At 41.9% G+C, this 24,668-nt stretch overlaps 1 protein-coding gene across 2 annotated transcripts in view; it reads right to left on the bottom strand.

Annotated features, from left to right (window-relative positions):
* LOC139963847 (calcium-binding mitochondrial carrier protein SCaMC-2-like) overlaps positions 1–24,448 on the bottom strand; it is a 29,381-nt gene extending 4,933 nt beyond the window's left edge. Inside the window, exons 1-9 of one of the 2 annotated variants that reach the window (XM_071965043.1) lie at positions 23,844–24,448; positions 21,655–21,869; positions 19,335–19,406; positions 14,123–14,234; positions 12,840–12,998; positions 11,735–11,887; positions 3,463–3,570; positions 1,808–1,975; positions 387–534 (exon numbers count right to left, since the gene is read on the bottom strand). In XM_071965043.1, the coding sequence (XP_071821144.1) occupies positions 387–534; positions 1,808–1,975; positions 3,463–3,570; positions 11,735–11,887; positions 12,840–12,998; positions 14,123–14,234; positions 19,335–19,406; positions 21,655–21,869; positions 23,844–24,068 (1,360 nt within the window). In that variant the 5' untranslated portion in view covers positions 24,069–24,448. The remainder of the gene's footprint in view (positions 1–386; positions 535–1,807; positions 1,976–3,462; positions 3,571–11,734; positions 11,888–12,839; positions 12,999–14,122; positions 14,235–19,334; positions 19,407–21,654; positions 21,870–23,843) is intronic. The other variant, XM_071965044.1, reaches the window with a different exon arrangement.
* Positions 24,449–24,668: the final 220 nt, after the last annotated feature.

The raw sequence follows: 24,668 nt of genomic DNA, 5'->3' as shown, positions 1-24,668 counted from the left end.
GGAGTTAAAATTTATTAAATTATTAATTAAAATTTAAAAAACAATAGAGAGAATAACAACTATTCAAAAAGGGAAACATTGTACTTACTCAAAACTTTCAAATCATTTTAAATTAAAAATTGATTCATCTTGAAATCCTCACCATTGTGTTTCTTCAACTTAATTGTAATGTCTGATTATTTACTTAATTCCATCATGGTATACACCTTTCATCCAACACACATCAGTACATTTATTCCTAAGTAAAAGCTGTTAATATGTTGCAGATACAGTTGAAATGTAAAAAGACATCGATAAAGTGCTGTCATGATGAAATCATTCAAGTTTACAAATTCCAGTATGTAACACTGAGCTTTTAAATTTAATAGATTTGAACCAGGACTTACTCTGTGCTTGCAACCGTGTCCTGACCAAAGCCAGAGGGTAACTTGATAGTTGACCGCAGGTACTGGAAACTGTACCACAGGCCAGCAATACCATGGTACCTGGTACTGGAGAATCCTCATGTCTGGCAATCCAGGCATTCTTTACTGTCTGTGGAAACATGGAGTATTTCTCTTATGACTTCCTGTGGCTTCCTTATTTTAGTGCCAAGTGCAATATTACAATAGAGTCAATCTAACAACATTGCCCGTTGACAATTTAGAAATACATGTAACAAATGTTATTTCAAGCCATCAAAGTGTTTCCTTATTGATGTTTGCATAGCTTTGGGCTTTTTTTGTGTTCATTTCCATTTTCAATTTTCCCAACCCAACTGCATATTAACTAAAATAAAATTGTAATTAATCAACATAATACACACTGCAACATTTCCATTTTCATCAGCAATAGGAAGCTAATCAAATTATGATTGATTGGATACTCACAATTTGCTGTTTGGCCATTTCTATTTGTCAGTATGACTCACATGTCAAATTGAATGTTAACAAAAATTTACAAATTTTCCACTTTTGGCTTCCTTTTCTCAAAATATAACGTTACTAGTACAGCTCATACATAACATACATGAAAAATTCCCCCAGGCAGTTTCATGCTCAGTGTGCTATACTACTTAGGTCAGCCATTTTGAAAGATCAGCTCATAAAGGCAGGACCTCAACCTTACAACTGATGCTAAACCATAACAACACTCTTAGAGGTTGTTGGAATGGTCCTTGGTGAGTTCATTCGCCTACATTATTAGTCCTTTAATTATGGCGACCAAGAACACATCACAAACACTGGCAGCGAGATAGTCTAGAGTGAGATATGGGATTAGACAGGACAGAAACACTTCTGTAAGTTCCTTTCATGTTACTGCTACATCAGTATACATAAATATGTTAAACACTCACATCAGCTCTAACCTAACACCAGGCTGTATATTAAACCTAATTCAACCTAACCTATACCACTAAGTATACACTAACACAGGGTACAAGTTCCAGAATACCACTCCAAACACCCCAAGTGCTCCCAGCTGTACCTCCTAGTGTGACATTAAACATACCTCATACATAGTCAAATCTATAACAGCATATGATGTAAGTCCCAGAATGACACTCCACACCCTCCCTCCCACCCCCACCCCACCTCTACCTTAAGGCATGTTAAACCTACCTCATACATAGTCAAATCTATAACAGCATATGATGTAAGACCCAGAATGACACTCCACACCCTCCCTCCCACCCCCACCCCACCTCTACCCTAAGGCATGTTAAACCTACCTCATACATAGTCAAATCTATAGTAGCATATGATGTAAATCCCAGAACGAATATTCCCCGCCCCCCTCCCCACCCAAGGCATAATGTTAAACCTACCTCATACACAGCTAAATCTACACCAGCATAAGGTATGACACCCAGAATGTTTGGTATATAACCCCTGTAGAAGCTCCTCAGTCCTTCAGTCCTGGCAATCTTGATGGCACAATCTACGATTCCCTTATATTGGCCTGTCTTTCTTAATGCAAGCCTTGTCTTCAGTACCTGCAAGCAAGATAGGAACTCACATAGATGATTATTGGTTCTTTCAATAATGTGATGGTGCTCTATAATATTTTTAAAGGATGTTTCTACTTTTAGAGTATCTGTTTATATCAACAGGAATTTTGATCTCAATTTACCTCCAAACGTGATATTCAGAATTTTCATTGGCTCCTGATCACAGAGGTATGACGTCACTGATTAATATTAAGTACAATGAGAGAACTACAATACCATTGTAGAAATTGACAGAAACACTCTATAAAATGAAATAATTTTAGCATCACAAAACACTTTATCTTAAGTAAATTTCTAGTAGTGATGTGACGGGAAACGACCGAAAAAATTTTACCAACATGTCCAAGCTCTTACCACCCGGTCCGGAAATTCATAAATATTACTATCATCTTTCTCCATTTTCAGTTATATTTCTATTCGAATCAATGAAAGGGAGGGCGACATTCTGTAATTTCATTATTCAGTGAAATTCCCTTTTACCTTGATGTGTTAACTTGTTAAATTGGTAAAACTTTGCAACTACTCCCGCCCGTGAAAGTTTTAATTAACTGCATTAATTTACTTTCACATGTGAACACTGCACAGTACAGCCTAAGCAATCTCTCTGCATTGCATAGTGGATACTTTCAATGCAACAAAACTTGACCTTTGTATTGTTGGAGAGCTCAAATATTAACCACCACCGTGTCAAATTTAGTGGAACGGTCCCAAAAAGGATGAACAGAAGTTGTTTATAATTGAAAGAATGAAGCACCATGTGATTGGTCCATATCAGACATCACCATTTAACATAAGAGTTGATCTTATGCAAATATACCCCAGCAAATGATTTACGGAATTCTTCAATCACGCAAACACATTCTCACAAGTAATTCATTCATTGGTGCATTGTTTTGTTAGACTTGTAAGGCCGTAAAAATACACACTTGCAACTTGCAAAATTTTTCATTGATCACTAAGAAACACTGGTGGAAAAAACATTGCACGTGTAGATTTGAAAAAGTAATTTTGGACATAAGTGGTAAATATAAATAAGCAGCCTTGTCGTATAAACCAGTTGTTTACAATTAACCATATATGTGACTGAAGGCCTGCATAACCTACGTAGTAAAGTTAGGCTTATGTATGCCCCTATAATATAGGCCGAGTTGGGTTTTAGGTTGAATGTCGGTCACCAACAGAAATTAGCAAACGAGTACCCGGGCGCAAATTTTTGGATCGTTCCTTTTTAATTTCACTAATTTCTAGCTTTGCTCTAAGGTTATGATTATTCAAACAATGAATCACCATTAAAGAGTACAACATGAAAACTCAGTTGTTTACATGTTAAATCAGGGTATATTGGGCACATATTCATGTTCCTCTAACTTTGACTAGCCCTTGAGTCACTCGCAGAATGTCTAGAATAATGCATTTTCTAGTCGCCATAGCCAAAGTTTTACAAGTTGTGAATGGCCTGGCTGGTATATTACCTCCATAGGGTATATGGATGTCTGCGATATGACGCCGGCTGACGACCCTGCTAGGAACCTCTGGTGCACCTGTAACTCATGCCCCTCTCTGTGTAAGAGCTTCTTTATCTATGAATGTAAAACAAATCCAAAGATACAAATGACCACAAAGTACACAAGCAACAATACATGTGCGATGTTCTACCATTAAAAATCAATGATTGGAAATTGCACTGCAGCAATATCATTCAGTCTTTCAATGTTGCCCTTCGTCCACCATCCTCTCCACCCCACCCCACTCCACCCACTCCACCCCACTCCACCCTAGCAAAATGCAATTGACCCATTATAACAATTAAATTGGTATCATTTTGACCCCATGGACATCATACCCTGATTTTCGCATAGGGAATTACTATGTCAATTAGTAAAGGTATTCTGTTCTTTCCTCAACAAATACATTTTCATATAAATCTGCTAGCACTATGTAGTACGTAGCCGCATTTTGATACAGTTACACCAATTTTAAATAAAGTCTTACTATCTTACACATGTGATACTATTATGAACAAGCAGCAAAAGCTGAAACTGCTGACATGGATGAAACACATTTATCATTTAACTTTGCAACACTGCATCTTGATGAATGATTTAAAGCTAAAATTCCAAAACTTACTGGTTTGGATATTTACGAGTGACGAGCTTACCTGTCTCCTCACAACCTTAGCACCTCATTCTACCGTGCCTATAAAGTCCTGGTAAATAAATAACACTGTGCGCCCTCTATGACCGGACCCCCCTTCCGGTCCCTCCTCCTTTCTCATGAGACCATTCCTAAAGAGTGGCCTCACGGACACGGGAGTGGGGGTGGCAAGGTCTGGCCACCCCCAACGACCCCCGTCGAGTTAACTTCCCAAAGTGAACCCCTAACAAAAAATTCACTGACGCCTTCTAAGCAGGGGGGAGTGTAACCCTCCCCGGCGCAGCGGGAAGGGGGGACACTCTCCTGAACCCTGCAGGCGGAACTACCCCTTACACTAACAAGGAGCCTAAAGATTTACGGTCCGCCACTTGTTACCCTTAGATCAACTTAGGTGAGAACGTAAGTGGAAGACTATGTACGCAAACGCATACGGAAACACATAGGTACACTCACCGATAGACATAGTCGATGGCTCTCTGGTGGATGGTGGTTCTGTCTATCTGGTGTGAAGCTCGGAGTCATGAGTCAAGTCGAGCGACCGCTCCTCCGTCCGGCTGTGTCCCACCACCCTCTCGGGGGAGGGCGGCGGGAATGGAGACAGGTAAGCTCGTCACTCGTAAATATCCAAACCAGTAAGTTTTGGAATATTTACTTCGCTCCTCGCTTACCTGTCTCCTCACAACCTTAGCACCGAGTGGCACTGCCCGATGGTGGGAGGCCCGAGGGGTGGGACCTGTTACCCACCGGACCTCGCATCACCGCGCTACCAAATGCCGCTTCGGCGTGTAAAGTGTCGGTCAAGTAGCAGGCGACGAACGTAGTTGGAGTTTTCCACGCTGCTGCTTTGAGTATGTCCTCTACCGGGATGCCGGCGAATAGGGCTGTAGAGGCCGCGACCCCTCTGACGTCGTGAGCCCTTGGTCGGGAGGTCCCCGATGTGAACGGGCGTATGATCTCTACTAGCCACCTGGATAGAGTGTCTTTGGAGGCCGCTGCGTAGGGTGGTCGTGGTATGATGAAGAGAGAAGTTGATTGTCTTAACTTCTCTGTCTTGTTCAGGTACCACTTCAGTGCCCTGACTGGACACCATCGTTTGTCCTCGGCTACTGATGACATGGTCTTAATTTCCGGGATGAAAATGTCTCCTGGCAAGAAGGTCAAGGTCTGGTTCTTTGCAATAAATAACGGGTCTGGAACCATCCTCACCCCGTGGCCCTCAAATCTGATGTGATTCTGCTTGGTGGATAGGGCGTGGAGGCAACTCCTCCTTCTTGCTGACGCAACTGCGACGAGGAAGAGTGTCTTTTTTGTGAGGGCAGCCAGGGAGGCGTTAGCCATTGGTTCGTATGGTGGTCCTGCCAGGGCATGTAACACTGCTGAGAGTCCCCAGGAGGGGGCCAGCCGTCTGATCTGTGGGCGACGATTCGCCATGCCTTTGATGAGTTGTGCAATGTACGGGTTATTGCTCAGTGTGGAGCCATCTGGGAAGCCCTGGTGGATGGCAGCGATGGCCGACCTGTAATTCCTGATAGTGGAGACTTGTTTCCCTTCTCCAAAGAGTGAGAGGAGGAACTCGGCTATCTGTGTCACAGAGGCAGCAGGCAGCAGTATCTGTCTCGGTCGGCACCATTGGTCGAACTTCCGCAGACGGGAATCGTAAGTCGCTGCGGTTGTTCCCCTTCTAGCGTCGGCTGCCATCGCGGCAGCCGCTTCTGAAAAGCCTCTCTGTCGTAGGGAAGACCGGACAGCCTCCAGGCAACTAATTGTAACCCCTTGATGTCTGGGTGGGAGAGAGTTCCCTGTCTCTGGGACAGTAGGTGGGGCTTGTCCGGTAGACTCACTGGGACGTCCATGAGGAGTTGGGGGATCTCGGCGAACCAGGGTCTGCGAGGCCAGAACGGGGCTATTAGTGTGAACCTGCCCTTGGAGTTCCGAATTTTCCTGAGGACTTGTCCGATCATACATAGCGGCGGGAAGATGTACGCATCCATGTGGTCCCAGGAGAGGGACATTGCGTCCGTGTGGTAGGCCAGGGGGTGGAATCGTCTGGAACAGAAGGTCTGGAGTTTGTTGTTCTTGTGTGTTGCGAACAGGTCTATCGTGGGCCTGCCGAAGATCGAAAAGATTCTGTCGCAAGTCTCCTGTTCCAGAGACCATTCGTTGGGGTCTATATGCCCCCTGGATAGGGCGTCCGCCATCACGTTGAGCTTGCCTGCGATGTGGGAAGCCCGTAGGATCGTGCCGGAGTCCTCGGCCGCTGTTATCACCTCCCACGCGAGTCGGCACAGTCTCTCTGAGCGGGTGCCCCCCTGCCGATTGATGTAGGCCACCACTGTCGTGTTGTCGGTGAAGATTGTGGTTATCGTTCCCTGTACGTGGTCGTTGAAAGCTTCCAGGGCTCTTTTGACCGCCATCATCTCCAGGATGTTGATGTGGAGAGATGTTTCTGTTTGGGACCACGTCCCCCATGCTGTGCGATTGCTCCAGTGAGCTCCCCATCCGGACAGTGACGCGTCCGTCGTTATCGATGTCATTGGTAGCTGTATCGCAAAGGGTACCCCTGAACTCCAGTTGTTTGGGTCGAGCCACCATCGAAAGTGTTGTGTGACCTCCTCTGACCTGTAGATGAGCGTTGTTTTGTCTGGGTCTGTAGGGTCTGCGGACCTCAGCAGGTGCAGTTGCAGAGGTCGCATGTGTAGCCTGCACAGTCTCACTATATCGACGAGGCTGGCCATGAGTCCCAGGGCCTGGAGCCATGTCCCCGTTGGTGACCCCCGGTGTGCCAAGATCTGTTGTGTGGTCGCCTTGACTGCCGCGACTCTTTCTTCTGAGGGTCGGGCTACCCCGGTGGTGAAGTCCAGTATGGCCCCGAGGAACTGGATCGTCTGGGAGGGTGATAGCCGTGATTTCTTCTGGTTCACGATCCAGCCCAGTTCTTGAAGGGTCTGGAGCGTTTTGTGGACGTTGTTGGTTGCTTCCGATAGACTGTTCCCTACTACCAACCAGTCGTCTAGATATACGTAGAGGGTGACCCCTCTTTTTCTGAGGTAGGCGACTACTGCTCCCGCGACTCTCGTGAAGGTTCTGGGAGCCGTGGCTAGGCCGAATGGGAGCGCCCGGAACTGGTAGTCTTGTTCTGCGTACCGGAACGCTAGGAATCGTCGGTGTTCTTTGTGTATCAAGATGTGCAGGTAGGCGTCCCGTAAGTCTACGGTCGCCGCCCACATGCCCTTTCTGAGTAGGGGTAATATTAAGTTTAAGGTCTCCATACGGAAGTGTTTTGGTCTGATGTGTTTTGTGTTCAGGGGTTTTAGGTTTAGAATGGGACGCCAGGTGCCGTCCCGTTTTTTGGTCAGAAAAAAGGAGGACCGGAAGAGTGGTCCCGTCTCTTCCGGAACTCTTGTAATTGCCTGCTTGGCCAGCAGGGCCAGAATTTCCCCTTCTAGGGCTAAGCGTTTGACGGGGTCCGTGGGTGTGAGTGTCTGCCTTCCTCCGCCCCCGAAAGGTGGGCTGGAGGAGAATTCTATTTTGTACCCGTGTTTGACTGTGTCCAACACCCACTTGTCCCCGCCAATAAATTCCCATTGCTGGGAGAAGTTTGTTAGTCTCCCCCCCACCGGCGGAATGGCCGCGGTGAGGTGGGCACCCCTAGGGCTGGGCGGCGAACACTGGTCGATTGGAGGAGCGGTCACTGTCCCGTCTGGTCGACGTGGAGCCTCTGCCTCCTCTGGGGGCCCAGGGGCGGGTCGGACGGAAGGCTGCCCCCCGGCTTCGGCCTCTGAGAGCTCCTCTGCTCATAGATTTGGCGGGTGCTGCTCTCGTTCCCCTAGGTGCTCTGCTCTCCCTCGGGCGGAAGGGTCTGGTTCTCTGGGTAGGTGGGGGTCGGAATTCTGATTTGGCCAGAGTCTCCCTTCGGGCCACCTCTTCCTGCAGTTTCTTTTGGAAGCAGCCCGCAAAAAGGTCCTCCCCGAGGATTGGTAGTTCCAGCATTCTGTCCTTCGCCTCCGTCGAAGGCCAATGGATGGCGGAGACGATGTTTTGTCTACGGGCCTTTACGGACCTGGTAGCGACCCTTGCAAATTGATCGTACGCGAGTCTGACGAGGGGGCCCAGCAGCAGGAGGAGCTGGCCGCTTCATCCCTGGATACTTGGCTGCTGTCCTCAGGGAGCTGTTGATGGTGTCGCATGAGGACTTCGGCTGATAGCATTAGTACCGATGCGAACTTCATGCCCGAACGGGCTGCCATGTCCACCTCTACCAAAAGCTCTTCTAGCTTCCTCTGGTCCGGGGTCTTGAACACGTGTGTGGATGAGGCCCCTTGTTCGGCTTTTAATCTCTCCTTGGCCTCCTGGGGGATGGTTGGGCATCTAAATAGATCCTTCCAGGCCTCGTCAGGTACCCTGACCGCTCTATCTGCCCTGGCCGGGAAGGCCGTCCACTTGGTCTTGTTGGCAATGGCCTCAAATCTGTCATAACAGGTTGCGTCTACTGGTATGGTAGTTTTGGGCTTATATGACGCTTCGCCGGTCGCCGTCAATTTTGATACCCGGCCCGCCTTCTGCGGTTGCGTCTCGGGTTCCTCGAACCCCAGGTGTCGTCTGAATATGTCTGCCGGAAGGCTGCCCCCCGGCTTCGGCCTCTGAGAGCTCCTCTGCTCATAGATTTGGCGGGTGCTGCTCTCGTTCCCCTAGGTGCTCTGCTCTCCCTCGGGCGGAAGGGTCTGGTTCTCTGGGTAGGTGGGGGTCGGAATTCTGATTTGGCCAGAGTCTCCCTTCGGGCCACCTCTTCCTGCAGTTTCTTTTGGAAGCAGCCCGCAAAAAGGTCCTCCCCGAGGATTGGTAGTTCCAGCATTCTGTCCTTCGCCTCCGTCGAAGGCCAATGGATGGCGGAGACGATGTTTTGTCTACGGGCCTTTACGGACCTGGTAGCGACCCTTGCAAATTGATCGTACGCGAGTCTGACGAGGGGGCCCAGCAGCAGGAGGAGCTGGCCGCTTCGTCCCTGGATACTTGGCTGCTGTCCTCAGGGAGCTGTTGATGGTGTCGCATGAGGACTTCGGCTGATAGCATTAGTACCGATGCGAACTTCATGCCCGAACGGGCTGCCATGTCCACCTCTACCAAAAGCTCTTCTAGCTTCCTCTGGTCCGGGGTCTTGAACACGTGTGTGGATGAGGCCCCTTGTTCGGCTTTTAATCTCTCCTTGGCCTCCTGGGGGATGGTTGGGCATCTAAATAGATCCTTCCAGGCCTCGTCAGGTACCCTGACCGCTCTATCTGCCCTGGCCGGGAAGGCCGTCCACTTGGTCTTGTTGGCAATGGCCTCAAATCTGTCATAACAGGTTGCGTCTACTGGTATGGTAGTTTTGGGCTTATATGACGCTTCGCCGGTCGCCGTCAATTTTGATACCCGGCCCGCCTTCTGCGGTTGCGTCTCGGGTTCCTCGAACCCCAGGTGTCGTCTGAATATGTCTGCCGCCCGTGTTATTAGCTCCTGTGGGAGGGCTCCTCCTGTCACGGGTGCTTCCTCCGGTTCGTAATTGTGACCAAAGCTGTCCTCCATAGGATCGTAGTCGAGAGGATCTGGATCTATGGGCTCCCCTTCGTCCTCCAAGCCGGAAAGATTCACCGACGCTCTGCAATCCAGAGCGTCCGGGTCCGGGGCCGGTTGCGGGGCCATGGTCGATACGGGGCTGGTAGGGCCCGGTGCCACGTCGGCTACCGTGGACGTCCTTTGCTCCAGCAGGGGCCGTAGCAGGCCGGTGAGTTTGGAAAGCCAAGCTGGTTCCTCTTCCTGACGCCGTCTCGGGGACCGGCGCCTCCTCTTGGATCTTCTGTATCCATCGTCGGAAGAGTCCGAGGACTCGTCGGAGATTGGAGAGTATCTCTTCCTCTCTCTACGTCTTGGGGATCTTGTATGCGACCCCGATCTCTCCCTTCTGGGTCGGCGGGAGGACTCTCTCTCCCTACTTTCTCGGGCCGGGATCTCCGTCGGAACCCGCCTCTCCGGCTCCCTGTCCGGCTCCCTGGAACGGGACCGGCTCCGTCTCCGCGTCCCCTCGGTTGCTCTCTCTTTAGGACCCGAGCCTCCCACGGCCGGGGGGCCGCGCTCTGTGGGTCTGTTTAGCTGCGGCCCGGACTGAGACGGAGTCTCCAGCCCGGCCGAGCTGTGCCTCTGCTTTGGAGGTCTTTTCTTGGCAGGAGCCTTGCCTTTGCTCCTGCCCTTCCCTCTGGCCGTAACTGATCCGGACGTAGCCGGGGCCGTTAGGGGAATTCTTTCTCTTTCTCTTTCCTCTCTCTCTACCTCTTTCTCTCCTTCGGCCCTCTCCTGGCCACTCTCCTCCACCTCTCTCTCTACTACTCCCTCCTCCTCTCTGTCTCCCGTTATTCCTGGAACCTCCGGCGCCCCGATTGCGCTCGGGATCGAGTCCAGCCTTCCCTGGAGCTTGCTACGTAAGCCCTCAAGCCACAGGTCGATGTCCTGCCACTGAGCTGGTGTAAACTTAATACACACCAGGCAGGGGTCTCGTCGAGTGCAGGATCTGCATTTTGGACAAAGGTCGTGTTCGTCCCAGGCTCTGCCTGGGCGAAACATCGAGCAGTTGATGCACTTCAATGGATTGCGTGACATGCTGAATAACCGGATTAAGGAAGATTACTTCTTAGTGATAAATGAACAACAATAGAAGCTTAACGTAAGAAGGGAGAACTAGGGAGGGAATTAGGCTTAGGTGGAGCGTAGCGTAACCTAGCAACGGTAAACAAGGTAACGCTACGGGGTGGCCTAACATGAAAATGCAAGCTGAAACAAAAATGAGAGAGCGAGAAATACATACGAAAAAGAGTGAATATAAGTGAGCAATATGAATCCCCAAAAGGGGGACGAGAGAAACTAATTGGGGGGAAGAAAGCTAGTAAACAAGCTAAGAAAACACAATAACAACAACACGCTTTAGCGTGGGGAGGAATAGGGCGGGAACCTAGGCAGTTTCGCGGAACTGCTAACCCCGCCGCAAACCAACCCGAGGAGGAAACGCACTACGAAAACAGTCCCCAAAACCCTCCCTTTTTGACAAAAAGGATACTTATCGGTCAGGAAAGGACTGTCAAACTTCTAAAGATCCGAAGCTAAAAAACTTCCGGCGATCGTCGAAGAAAACCAAGACAATTTTCCAAGGAAACTATCCACAAGAAAAATATGCGTGTAGGCACTTGGAATGGTAGAATGAAAAAGGAGGAGGGACCGGAAGGGGGGTCCAGTCATAGAGGGCGCACAGTGTTATTTATTTACCAGGACTTTATAGGCACGGTAGAATGAGGTGCTAAGGTTGTGAGGAGACAGGTAAGCGAGGAGCGAAGTAAATCACACTATTTGCAACACTTCTTACTGATGGCCAGACAGACTAGATACCTTTCAGTAGAGAACAGGCCAACTTTGTTTGCCAACCCTATACAAATATACCACATATACCAGTTGTAGAGGGTGCACAGTGTTAAAAGGTTACCAGGACATTCTAGGCACGGTAGAATGAGGGTGCTAAGGTTGTGGGGAGACAGGTAAGCGAGGAACGAAGTAAATACAAAATCTTACCTGTTCGTATGCTACAAACTTGATAGCTGATTCTGGAGCAATCTTGACAACATTAGCACCATTACCTCTCCAGAATGAGAGAATTCCTCCTTCCCTGTACATGTGTTTGAATCCTGAAATTATGCTGATATTAGGCTTCTTGGAGCCAATCACCTGGCAGCAAAAAGAAGAAACATTCAAATAGATTCAGTCTTCAAAAAGTCTGAAAATTGAAGGCTACATCTACTTGCACCACAAAGCTAAGTGCTAAATGTCCACATTTAGTGTCAGGCAGGAGATTGCACACAGCTTCTACAGCAATATTTGTTTAAAGTTTAAAATAACATATTGAGCTATCAATTGTTACATAACAAGAGTCACAGACACACCCACCATCATGATCACAACCAATTTCATTGTAATTCAACAACAGAAGTATATACAGCATGAAGGTATTTCGTTTCTGGAAAAACACTGGTTTCTGCCTTCCTTGTTGCTATAACAACCCCTCCCGAGATATATATTTATAAAAAAATCTTTATTATTCTTTATTTATCCACTTATAGTTAAAGTTTTTTATTCTGTCACCAAGACTAGATTCAGATTGACTTTTCATTACATGTATACTATTAACTGATAAACCTTAATAAAATGGAGCTGTTCTTCAACTATTTTTCAAATTTATTCTATTAAGTCTATGCATGTTTATAGTAAACTGAGTCTAACAATAGTCTTAGCCCACAATGAGCACTTTAATCAGACGGATTCGTGGTTCTATTTAACTTTATTAAACTTATTATTTTTACTAACAAAGTGTCAAAGTAATGTCCCTTAAGGCAATTTCGATTATATAGTTAATAAATTATTGACATCAATTAACCTTTGACATTGAAGGCTGTTGTTTTGAGTTCATCACAACAAAATAGCTCGATAACTGTTGTAGAAAAACTGGTCATAAACTCTCGGATACAAAACATGGCATACCGACATTTATTGTAAATTTGATGATCAGAGCTTGAACTAGTCAACTGTGCACTAAGTAAGAGCCTCAACTAAAGTCAACCAACACATCAATGTGACATGCTTGTGCGCCTACAGTTTATATCATATGACCTACATTGCTTACCTGTAATATGACCTTTAACCTATCCAAGGGTGCAGTTACTGTCCTGGAGACAGCACCAGCTGCACCACCCGACACCAGTATCCTCCACCATCTCCCCGATTGCTTTTCCTGTTCTGTGAATTCATCGGGTACCATTACATTCTCGCCGATATCCAGGAACTGTAGGTACAAAAAAAGAATAAAAAATATAATAAAATATAAAAAAATAAAAATATAATATAATATAATAAAATTAAAAAAATATATAGGAGGTTACGTGGGGACTTGATCCAGGTTTTCAAGATTGTGTATGGTTTCAACAATTTATCCTTTACCGACTTTTTCATGTTTGCTAACAGTAGTTGTACCAGAGGTCATTGTCTTAAACTCCAAAAGTCACATAGTAGGATTAATATTCAGCATAACTTTTTTCTAATAGGGTTGTGAATGAGTGGAATGGTTTGCCTGAGAAAGTTGTACTTGCAAGTAGTGTCAATGGGTTTAAGAATGCTTTGGACAAGCACTTTAAGCATTGTAATCGGGTCTGAGTGTTTGTGTCTTCAGTTTTTTTTCTCTCTCTATAGGGTCCTTGATGGGGACTTAAGTGTCCCTCCTGATCCTTTTTCTACTAAACTAAACTATATAATCAAAATAAAAAACAAAAAAATATAATGCAATAAATTATGCAAGAATACGTGATACTCTGGAGCTTAAAGATGTTGAGATGTATAGAAATTAAAATATAACCTTGGATTTAACCTATAGGTTCACATGTAAACATATAACACCAATAATTAAACCCAAGTCAGTAGTTTTCTAAAAGCATTACAGAACTCAAATTTGTCATACTCCTATTTTTATTTTGCTCCTCTAGTATACAGTAGTAGTGTAGTTAAGTTGTAGTCTGTGGTCAAGTACAAGCTGACCAACAGATCATGAACACCATGAGAGCTTTCACAATCTTATAACAAAGGCACTGCATTGTTAGTACTTCTGAACATTCCGGTACAATTGTTTTCCTTTCCAGGCAACAGAAAATCTTTGCAACATTATTGTATTACAGCAGCAATTTGAGTTGTTAATATTAACTTAATTATTAAGCTCCTCAAAAGTGAAATTCAGTTTGCTTGACCAGCAAAGTTTTGCTTCCACAAAGGCAAAATAAATCAAGAATTTAACCAATTAATTTTTATTTTGATAAAACTTAGGAGGAGAGTGTCTCCCTTTGAAGTTCCCCTGAGATCTTATTAATTTGATCAATTCTTTGTCAGGTAATTAGCTAGCTGCCCTATGTCAGGACTTACTGTAGCATGTCTCCAGTACATGTATATATCCTTCAGATCGGCACTGGGATGCAAGATCAAATAATTCCTCCATTCATCCCAACTGACTTTTAACGATCCATCTTCATCCATACTGCAGTAAAAACAAATAATAATCATTTATTAAGTATTGCAAATATGGATCATATTTCTAATTATAAATGGATAAAACAACACAAACACATTGGTGGCATTTTGAGTGCTGATGATTTTACCACATCTGCAGATGAAGTTCAAACAGTCATCTAACATTGATTAAATTCTTCTTAAATCAAAGTTTTGAATACAGAATAACATTCTCATATCTTAAGAGCTTTCCAGTAATCTTCTCCCTACAACATACAAGTACAGATTTGGAATATTTTGGGAATATTTTTCTTTCAATTCTACTACACTCAAGTAATATAAGCAGAGGAATGCAATCCAGCTTGTCCAGCATCTACAGTGATCACTTTGTGCTTCACTTTGCAGATCTGTATAATGCTGACTGGACACACGATCTGATGTATGCAAATGGACACCACAAACTGCACATGTTAGGTGGCACACTGTATCAACAGTCACTATCAAGTATCTAATTAATGGGTGTGTGATGATAAATAACAATCACACACATGTATCCAAGCGCTCAAGAATTTACAATGCGATTTAATATACAGTATATTCAAGGGCAACAAACTCTTACACCTTCAGAAATGAAGGTCGAATGATGCAATGAACAGTCTGAAACAGATTAAATTGCAAGAAATGTAACACTGCAATCAAATTAATCTCAAAAATTGAGATGCATAGCTCTCCAAAATAAAACTAGACAAGAAATGCAAAGTTTTAATCAAATAAATCTTGATAAAAATTAATGTAAAATCTTAATTGTCCGGTCCGTAAATGTTGCCTAACCTGTCCTTTATTAATTTATTTAGCCATTTTTCAGGCAAGGAAATATTTGGGACTAATTAATAATTACTCAAAATATCAAAGCAACCTAAGAAAAAGTACCACACAGAAGTTAATGCTTGCATATAGATGGTTGCCTACTGTACATGCTGTAAGTTCTTTAATAGTTGTCACCAAACTCACCATGGTCATTCTTTGATAATAAATCATATCTAAATGGTTGTACTTTGATGTTTTTTGGTGAATACTTCCAATACTGTTAGTTTAACACAATTAGGCTGAACACAGTTTTATTACTTTTATAATAGGAAAAGTATCTTCAAATCCTGCCCTAATCAAGTCATTCCTTTATAGTGTGTGTGCTTGTAGGAGGAATTAGTCAAACAGTCCATCCACATTTGTTGATGAAACCTACAATTTCTAATAGATTTCTCTAGAACTTTATACAAATTAAAGAGCTCTGTTAGCCTGTTTTGAATTAAACCAAAACCTTCCTCCTTATTAAAGGTACACTCTACTATGGTCACATGATCTATTGGCTCATTATATATGTAGATGGAGATATAAATGCACCCAACACAATAAACTTAATTAAAATTAATTTATATTTATTGTACATGTACATACAGCAGTAGACAGAAAATACTACAGCTTGGATAACCAAAGTCAAGGTCTTTAACTTCATTTGCTGGTTACTGTTAGCTTTCGTTAATAAGTCCCATTACCATTTAATACACACAGAGATGCCAAGGCTGCATAGTCACTGTAGACTTGATTACGTTGTCCACTGCCAATACTGCATCATAACATAAAGTTCAAGGTTACAGTACACATGTATATAGCAGTAGTAATAGTCTCTGGTAATTGAATTCCAAAGGGGAAAGGTTATCATATATGTGTACACAGTGTAGTAATTGCTAGTATAGTAATTTAACAGACCTACTGTATGAAGAACTTGGCAATTGACTGCTACTGCATACATAATAAAAACAAGCAAACTCTTGAACATATAAATTGAATATTGCTAGTCTTAACCCATTCCTGTGATACATTTTAGAAGGTACAGATTCATAACATAATCTGCTACTAACTGTAAAGTCACTCAACATGTCACAAGCAGATAGAGTAGGTACTGTAAAGTCACTCAACATGTCACAAGCAGATAGAGTAGGACTTACAGACTAGAGAGTGTCAATGACAGAGTAGCTCAACTACTGTACAAACTACCTGATGTCAATGAGACATTGAACAAACTATGTAATTGTTAGTTGCACACCAAGAATTAAATAATAATGTTGTATTGCAAGAATACTGTTTGTCTGTTAACTACTGTAACCTGCCATCCTGAAGACCTGTAGATACATTTTAATTCTGTTGGATTCCATATTGTGCAGATTGAAGTGCATGAGTTCATTGGAGACAGTTAAGAATAGAATAAAGTCACATCAAATTTCCTATATTACAGAAACAGTAAACAGCTGACTAGTAGCATCAAAATCTGCCAAAATAACATATCGATTAGTATATGATTAATTTCAAATAGTACATGACTCTGTCATTAAACTGTTTTGTACCAGCATTTTATTTGAACCGAGGGTAATCAAGGCACGGCAAGTTAATACCGGGGTACTGTATGATTGTAATTTAATAAACCTTAGAAATGTTGCAGTTTGCAAAAACTTGCCACAATACCATTACACAGTAGTCTGTTCAGTCGTATTAGACAGACCTACATTGTACATACATAGTACAGAGTTTATCAAAGAATTAATTTAGCAGTTAATTATCTTTTATAAAGATTTTAAAAATTGCACTCCAGATGGTTAACCTTGACCCTTTTCATTCTAGTAAGGAGTTATTAGACCAGTTCTGATGAGCTCAGATGACATTTGACCTCTCTTAAAGACAATAGGTTTTTTTTGTTTTAACTGATCCCAACTGTGTGTTTAGGTATTGCTCTCTACTTATTTGCAATGCTCCCATATTCCATAACCTAGACATTCAACAAAGTCCTCATTGGCTGAAGTTTCCTTTTTGTTGCTGGTTTACTTGAGCTGTTCATTGTAACCTAAAACATGTTGAGTTTTGTTGATCGGTCTGTTGCTGTTTGAGAACACACAGGAAAATAGATTGTCATTTACCCAAGCAGCAAAGTGCCAGTAAATATAATCTCTAGCAAAATTCACATGTATACATAACACAAGTGCAAGCCTCATTGCCTACATTTAGTAGACAGAATTTATGCTGGTTACTAGTACAACCAGGACAGGTAAAAGACAGTAGTAGCACAGTAAATATAACAATATATGTAATCTACTGTACTTCACAGCATAAGAGCATCAGTCAAAGGAAGTCACCACTGTGGAGTACAACGTCAATAATGACTTGGAAGTATCCAGTCTTCCATCATGTTTAGCAAGAGAGCGGGACCATTATTACCTGAAAAATCCTGGAAACATTTTCAGGCAAACCCATGGTATTATTAACCTACAGTATTGCTCTAACTACCAAGACCAAAGGTTTCTCCACATTGACCAATTAAGACCAATTAGGACCAATTAGAAGCACTATGCTCATTGAATATTCACCAAAGACTGCTTATTACTTTATCAATGTGATTACTTGTACAGTATACTACACTTTCCTCTATTTCATAACTAAGGTAAACCCTGAGGTGGATTAGAGGTGGATTCTAGGGAAATAATAACTTAATAACAGATGTTGATCAACTGACAAAGTATTTAAGGAAGTTGAAAAGCTTGAAGCTGAAATAAACTGGCCGTTGTGGGGTTATATTCTATATGTGCTGGCATCTTAGGTATTACAGACATTCAACACACAACCAGCTACAGCTGGTAAATGAAGTAATTAAAAAACATTAACATTGAGAGGCTCTCCTGGTCTAGTCTGTAGCAGACACAACTCCACAGTTCAATGTCCCAGCTCTGTCTAGGGAGCCAAGGCTTCAAGATAACTACAAGAGACATTCTCAAGAACTGGAAATGGAATGATTACAGATCTGGATTGCATAGAGGAGGAGTAATGTGATGATACAAATGGCCAATGTGTGTATGTAATGAATTCCTTACAGCATACTATATGAAAACGCATGCTGCCTTTTCACAAAATTTAAATTAACATTTGTTGTTGACATCTCAAAGTTGCCTTTACCAAAATAATACTCCAACTGTGACAGACAAAAAAAGTGAAATTCATCAAAAAAGACTGAGCCTTATAACTGCTCAAATTAAAGTCTACTTCAAAATTATTTGAAATAACTGGTACATTCAAGGTGATTAATAGCATAAAATTTTGATTTAGCACTGAAGAGTGCCTTAAGTCTACCAAAGATGATCTTAAATGGTTGCTTGGAGTCTCTGACCACTGCAAAATGGCAAACAATTTATTGTAAGAATTGCCATTTTTAGTCTTTTTCCATCAAATCTCCTTGATGTAATATAATGAACCACACAAAGGCATCTCCACTGTAAAGAATCCTGTACATTTTAATATGCTAAGAAAGATAGGCTTTCTTAAGTACACATTCCGGTAAGTTGCTTTGAACACACACTTCTGTTATTTCATGTCTTTCTGCCGTTTAATAGAAGTATTGAAAAAAAATGAATTAAATTTCAAAGAGAACTTATAAATTTATGCAAATGTAAGAAAGAAAAAAATGAAATTTTTGTGCCCAAAGAAAACAGCAATTTAACAAACAGGAAATCAACTGAAGAAATCAAGTTATATTAAATACAGAGAAGAAGTAATTAAATTGTGCTTGAGGTTTGTCTGTGGTTTTAGAAGTATTTTTGGGACTATATTATTATTATTATATTAAAATGTTATTAAATACTAAAGACACTCAGCTTCTGTGTACACATAATGTTTGTTTGCTTTGGTGTGAAAGTAAGTAATCTGCCCATTTCCTAAACAAAATACAGTATTCCTTGTATAATATGCCTTGACATCATGCCAGGTGTAATTTCTCCTTTGAATACATGTATGCAGTGCCAGGAAAAGGCAAATATAAGGTTGTTCTTTTCTATCATAAATAATTGAATACCATTCATGAATTAAACAATTTGCATAACACCATTGTTAGCTATTAATTGAAAAAGAAGAAAGTAATGAGCAAAGATATGCAGGCACCTAAACAGTACCAACAGTGCATGTAGTTTGCCACAGAAAGTTCTCATTCATCACTTGCATACTACACAAGGTAACGTATGCAAACAGACTGGAACATACACAGTGCACACACACAAACATGGAACAACAGCAATGAATTCAACACACTTACATACAGACACATTCAACATCAGCCTCAATATGTGTAGCAATCCCACATGAAGGACACTTTCTCCTCTTCATCCTAAAACAGAACGAAATTACAAATGAAGTTATTTAGGTTAAAGTCAATTACATATGATCCAGAAATTAATATCTCGTTAAAAGTGTTACGGTGTGTATGCGTGCCGTGCATCATAGCTTTGTTTAATATTTAAATCAGCTGATAAGGTCAATCATTAATATTTAAATCAACTGATAAGGTCAAATATTAATATTAACTGAATACTGATCTTGGGTACTGTATTATCATTACTCAGGATCTGGAGTATCATTACTAATCATCATGTGCACTCACTACTGACAAAAGCACAGGTTACATTATGGATCAGCCCCTGTGCCCTGTGTTCACCATTAAATTGACTGTGAGCTCCCCCCCCCTTCCCCTCCCCCCTGCATGTTTACATTAGACACTGTGTTCAGTATCAGACCCTGTGCTCACAAACACTGGACAGAAGGTTGAGGTTTCTTTACTTGAAGAAAAGGAGCAAAAGCATAGGCAGTGATGTGCAGCACTGCCACTACTGTGTCAAATTACATGTGTGTCATACAACAATGGAAGTTACCCTGTAAATATTTATGTCAGAAAGGATTCCTGGATATTTCTTACTCAATGGCAAGCATAAACAGGCAGTTTTTCATGGCTTCCTTGCATCTGCAAGTCTTCAGAGTTCTGATCTAGATCATACTTTAATATTACCCTTGATACAAGTTAGTTACACTACAAAGTAATTAGAACAAGTTTGTGTGTTAATTGAATCATATTGGTAGAGAGGTGTGTCAAACTTCTACAGTGAAATTAAAGTCAGGTCAACTTTGAACAAACTTGAACACTATTTGATCAATTTACTATTCACACAAGGAATCAATATATGGTCACAGTGTGGAATTTCAGAAAGGGCAGACTTGGATCATATTACTGAGCCAAGGGTACAGTATGCCTACATGTTTTATACCAAGGGTACTGTACAGTGTTCTTAGGGTATAGGACGTTTACTAGGGATACAGGTCAATTACCAAATGCACAGGATTATCATGGGTATCAAGGGTGTACCTTAAACATACTGTCAGTACATGTTTCACCAATGGTAGGAGGATTACCATATGGACAACGCTTTATCAATATTCAGGGCAGAGAGGAATTATATTCTTTGCCTTCCTTTACCAAGCAAACCACAACCTGATTGGTTCTTAATAGAAACCATCAATTGGTAACATGGTTATAGTAATAATATTTAACACATAAAGTCCCACAACTCTCAGCTTCCACTCATGATGTAGCATCCTAAAGGTACAGCTGGCTACGAAAATACAAAACTGAGATAATTACCCTCACTGCATGTCCCCAGGGTTTATAAATCATCAACTTTCAACTACAGTAACACTGGGAAGTATAGGGCAACTACTGTACACTAATGTTTACAATCTGCATGCATGGCACAACATATCAAAGATTCTGCCGTTTGTCCCACTGGCCTTTTTTGGACAACATGGATTTTTCTTTTGCTGCTGTCAGATTAATTAGAGACTGGCATTCAACAAGAATGGATGTGAAATTGGAAAGTCTGTCCAACTGTGCCATTCTCAGGAAGATAAACTGACTGTTCTCACAGAAGACGCTATATAGGCCTTATAGGGTGCTTGATGGGGACTTAAGTGTCCCTCCTGATCCTTTTTTTCTACTAAACTAAACTAAGTCTTCATTTGAGTAAACTGGCATTGGTTGACTGACAAAACATCATTCTTTTTCTATTTGTCAACAGCTTTACCTCACCTACAAATATTACATCCCAAAAATAGTTCATCAGATATCATTCTAGATCCCTTCATCAAGAGAATGTTCATGAGCCAGTGGTTAAAAGAATTTGATTGGATTCTCAACATTATCTACACTAAAGACATTTTCCGACCATACTTATCGTGCAAAAGACGCAGGCATCAAATAGGAGACCTTTATTCCTTCATAATACCTGAACTGAAATTAGGCAGGTCAAGGCAGTAAACTACATGGTTACTGGATTTTATTGTCAGAACAGTTTTTATCAAATCAAACTCAAAAGGATATTTAAAGTCCTCCCAGCACAGAATACTCGACCCTCAGTGACATACATGAACAAACTTCTGCATATGTTTCCCTTTCACTTAATCCCAAAATATGCAGAAACTAATCATATGCACTCAAGTTAAACTACATACAATCAATGCAATCTCCCATCAAGAGCTGATCAATACTCTGTTACCACAGTCTACTGATTTTGTAATTAATATCTTACCTCTGTAACAGCTTATCTGCTTCACCCTTTGTAACTTTCACACCCAGATTTTCCAGTGATGTAAGAATCTCATGAACATCTAGATGGCCATCTTTGTTCCTGTCAATGTTTTTGAATACAAGTTTTAATTTTTTCTCATGTTCTAACACATATTGCACAAACTCTGCAAAGTCCACGTGGCCATCTTCGTTCTGGTCAGATTTCTTCATGAACTTCTGCAGAAGAAAAGTTATACATAAGGTTTACGTTAAAGATGTTTCAAGGCCCTAAAAGATGTAGACATAGTATCACAATATCTTATACTAATTCATTCATGAATGTCAAGCAACTTCGAAGGAAGGTACATGTCAAAAAAAGCCTTTCCAATTTAAATAATTCTTAAAAGGTATGATATGTCTTAAGCCCATGAACTGATTCCAATTAGCGATTGATGCATTTTCACATAGTCTTTGCCACGGTCAAGAATGTTACAACTTACAAATTTGTAAAAGAATTTCTATTGTCGAGCTTCATTGATCAGAACGTTAAAAAAATTGATACACTCAGTCAGATTATAGCCAAATACTTTTGTATCAAGAATAACAATGATTTATGTTTGAGATACTAGCACTTACAGTGTACAGGCTAATCAATTGAATTGGCTAGGCTAGGCTACCTAGTTCACTTACTATAAGTTCCTAAAGTTGCATTTTAGCTAGCTAAAATTTGTATTGCACAGAAACATCAGTTCCAATGTTCACTGCACAGTGGAAATCTAGCCTAGCCCAAGTTAGAAAGTATTGGTGTCTGATTGTTTCCACTACAAGTATGGCATTGAAAGACTAAAACATAGCATTACTAGTGGCGAGTGAATTTTGCATTTTGGGGAATAGAATTTAAGTCAGTCACCAAGTGGCGAGAAGATATAGAAATTTTTTGGTAGAGGTCTGGTGCGTAGGTACAAATTTACAATACCCCGCCCATTTTCAAACCTCACTTCACCATCCAGAACTGCAATGGCACATCATCAACCTAAATTTGCTATCACCACCCTGATTGCAACTCTACACTAGGATGGAGGCCAATGGACATAAAACATTTTACATAATGTGTAAAACTGTAATATTCCGGATCAATGCATACAGCTGCGAATGTGTCTCCACTCCTGAATGGAGGCTCAGTGAAAGTTCCAATTTTCAAGTGCAATATTTAATCGCAGACATTACATTATCAATATATAGGTTCTATCCCCCATAGTGACTGCGTCGCCACTCCAGAACGTAGGCTCAGTAGTTGGACAGTCATAATTTTCATAAAAGCTTCCACATATATTGTGTCATTCTAAACCTTTCATCCCCCACTGAAACTGAGACTGAAACCTCCACTGCAGAACAGAGGCTCAGTGGATATTAATGTTTTCATCAATCTCCATTGATCTCCAATTATGCTAGTGTTGCTGGTTTCCATTTCTTTCATTAAGCCGTAATCGACCACCTGCAGAACTGTATACTGTTTTAATCAGTCGTATCTAACACGTATCTATCACTGTCCGTTAGCTGTGTTTATGCTCTCAGATTGGAATGGTAGGCTTTACTGTACACGTACATATATAAGTTAATCACGAAGTGTAGTAGCCTAATGCTAGGACTACACAAATTCACAATGTCAGATCTATGTCCGTTTACAACCGATTGAAACTAAAAAATCTGAGTGAAATGTTTCAGTAAAGACAAGGGATAGTCAAAAGTCTCCATTATGGTACACTAAGGCATCAGAAACATGAAATAAATCTCAATCAGAACAATAAGTCATTTTCCATCATTCTCTGAAGGTGGTTTTTATAATGTTTGACCACAATTTTTTAAAGATTTACAATCACAATATACATGTCAAGAGTAGACGACTTAGCCCAGACACTTTTTTGATTAACCAGCTAACCCCTAACAATACATTACAACTAATACGATTTAAACTCAAGAAGATATTATTTATAATATTAGGCCCTAGCCTAGTGTGGTAATGTTTACCATTTTCCATATAGGCCTAGGCCTACACTTGGGCTATAGTATAGTCCCTAGGCTTCTCATATGACAGGCTCTTATTCATAATTTTTGTCAGGTGGTTATATACCATGTAGCCTAGCTATAACTTTTAAGTGAGCCTAGGCTAGGCTCAAACTTCAAACAAGCTGCAGTCTATTCCTAGCCTACCTGAGCATGACCAGGGACTTGAGGCACACCCATGCGTATCAAACCTTCCTTGAGATCTTTAGCATCGATTCTGCCATCGCCATCAACATCAAGTTGATCAAAAAGTTCCGAATAATGTTCTTCCTGCTCAGGTGTAAGGGTATGATTATGATTACGGTTTTGACTCTGAACGTTACTGTTAGTGCTAGGACTACGTTTCGACTGGTCATCAGCCTTCACTTCCATTTCACTGGTTGAAGTTGTCACGAAATTGGAAAGAAATGATAGTAAGCTGATATTTATAGGATGAACACTTAAGGCCTGTGGCAGGCATGATTATCCGTTAACATTGCGGTGCCAAAATAGCACAGACGATAGTTAGTATATATGTGTTAAAACCTAGTAACACTAACAGGAGACCACTGATAATGATATGAAAGAAAATGTCATTGACTGAGCCTAAGCAACTACTGTACGTGATGATTCCACGCCACATGTATTAGGACTATGTGTAAGGCTACACAAATTTCCAAAACGTGTATGTCGCAGAGATTACAACCGGTGGCTAGGTCACGAAACACGTACATAAAACTAGCTTGCTTACTACGTGAATGGAGAAATACCGGCAAATTCATCACAGCGACCTTTGGTTGTGTTGAATATTCATATCCAGTCATAATGGAGCGCTCAATACGCGCACAAAAATTAGATGGCGTAGTTTATGATTCGAGAAATACAAACGTAGTCTTTGGTATTTCAGCTTGAAAGTTGAAATTTCGAAAATCATATGTTCATTCGGGAATATTTTGCATTCAGCCAGAGAAGAATTAGACCACTACACCCGCA

The sequence above is a fragment of the Apostichopus japonicus genome, chromosome 22 (assembly GCF_037975245.1).
Source record: "Apostichopus japonicus isolate 1M-3 chromosome 22, ASM3797524v1, whole genome shotgun sequence".
NCBI classification, from domain to species: Eukaryota; Metazoa; Echinodermata; class Holothuroidea; order Aspidochirotida; family Stichopodidae; genus Apostichopus; species Apostichopus japonicus.
The sequence above is the reverse complement of the archived record's forward strand: the minus strand, read 5'-3'. Positions and strand labels throughout refer to the sequence as shown.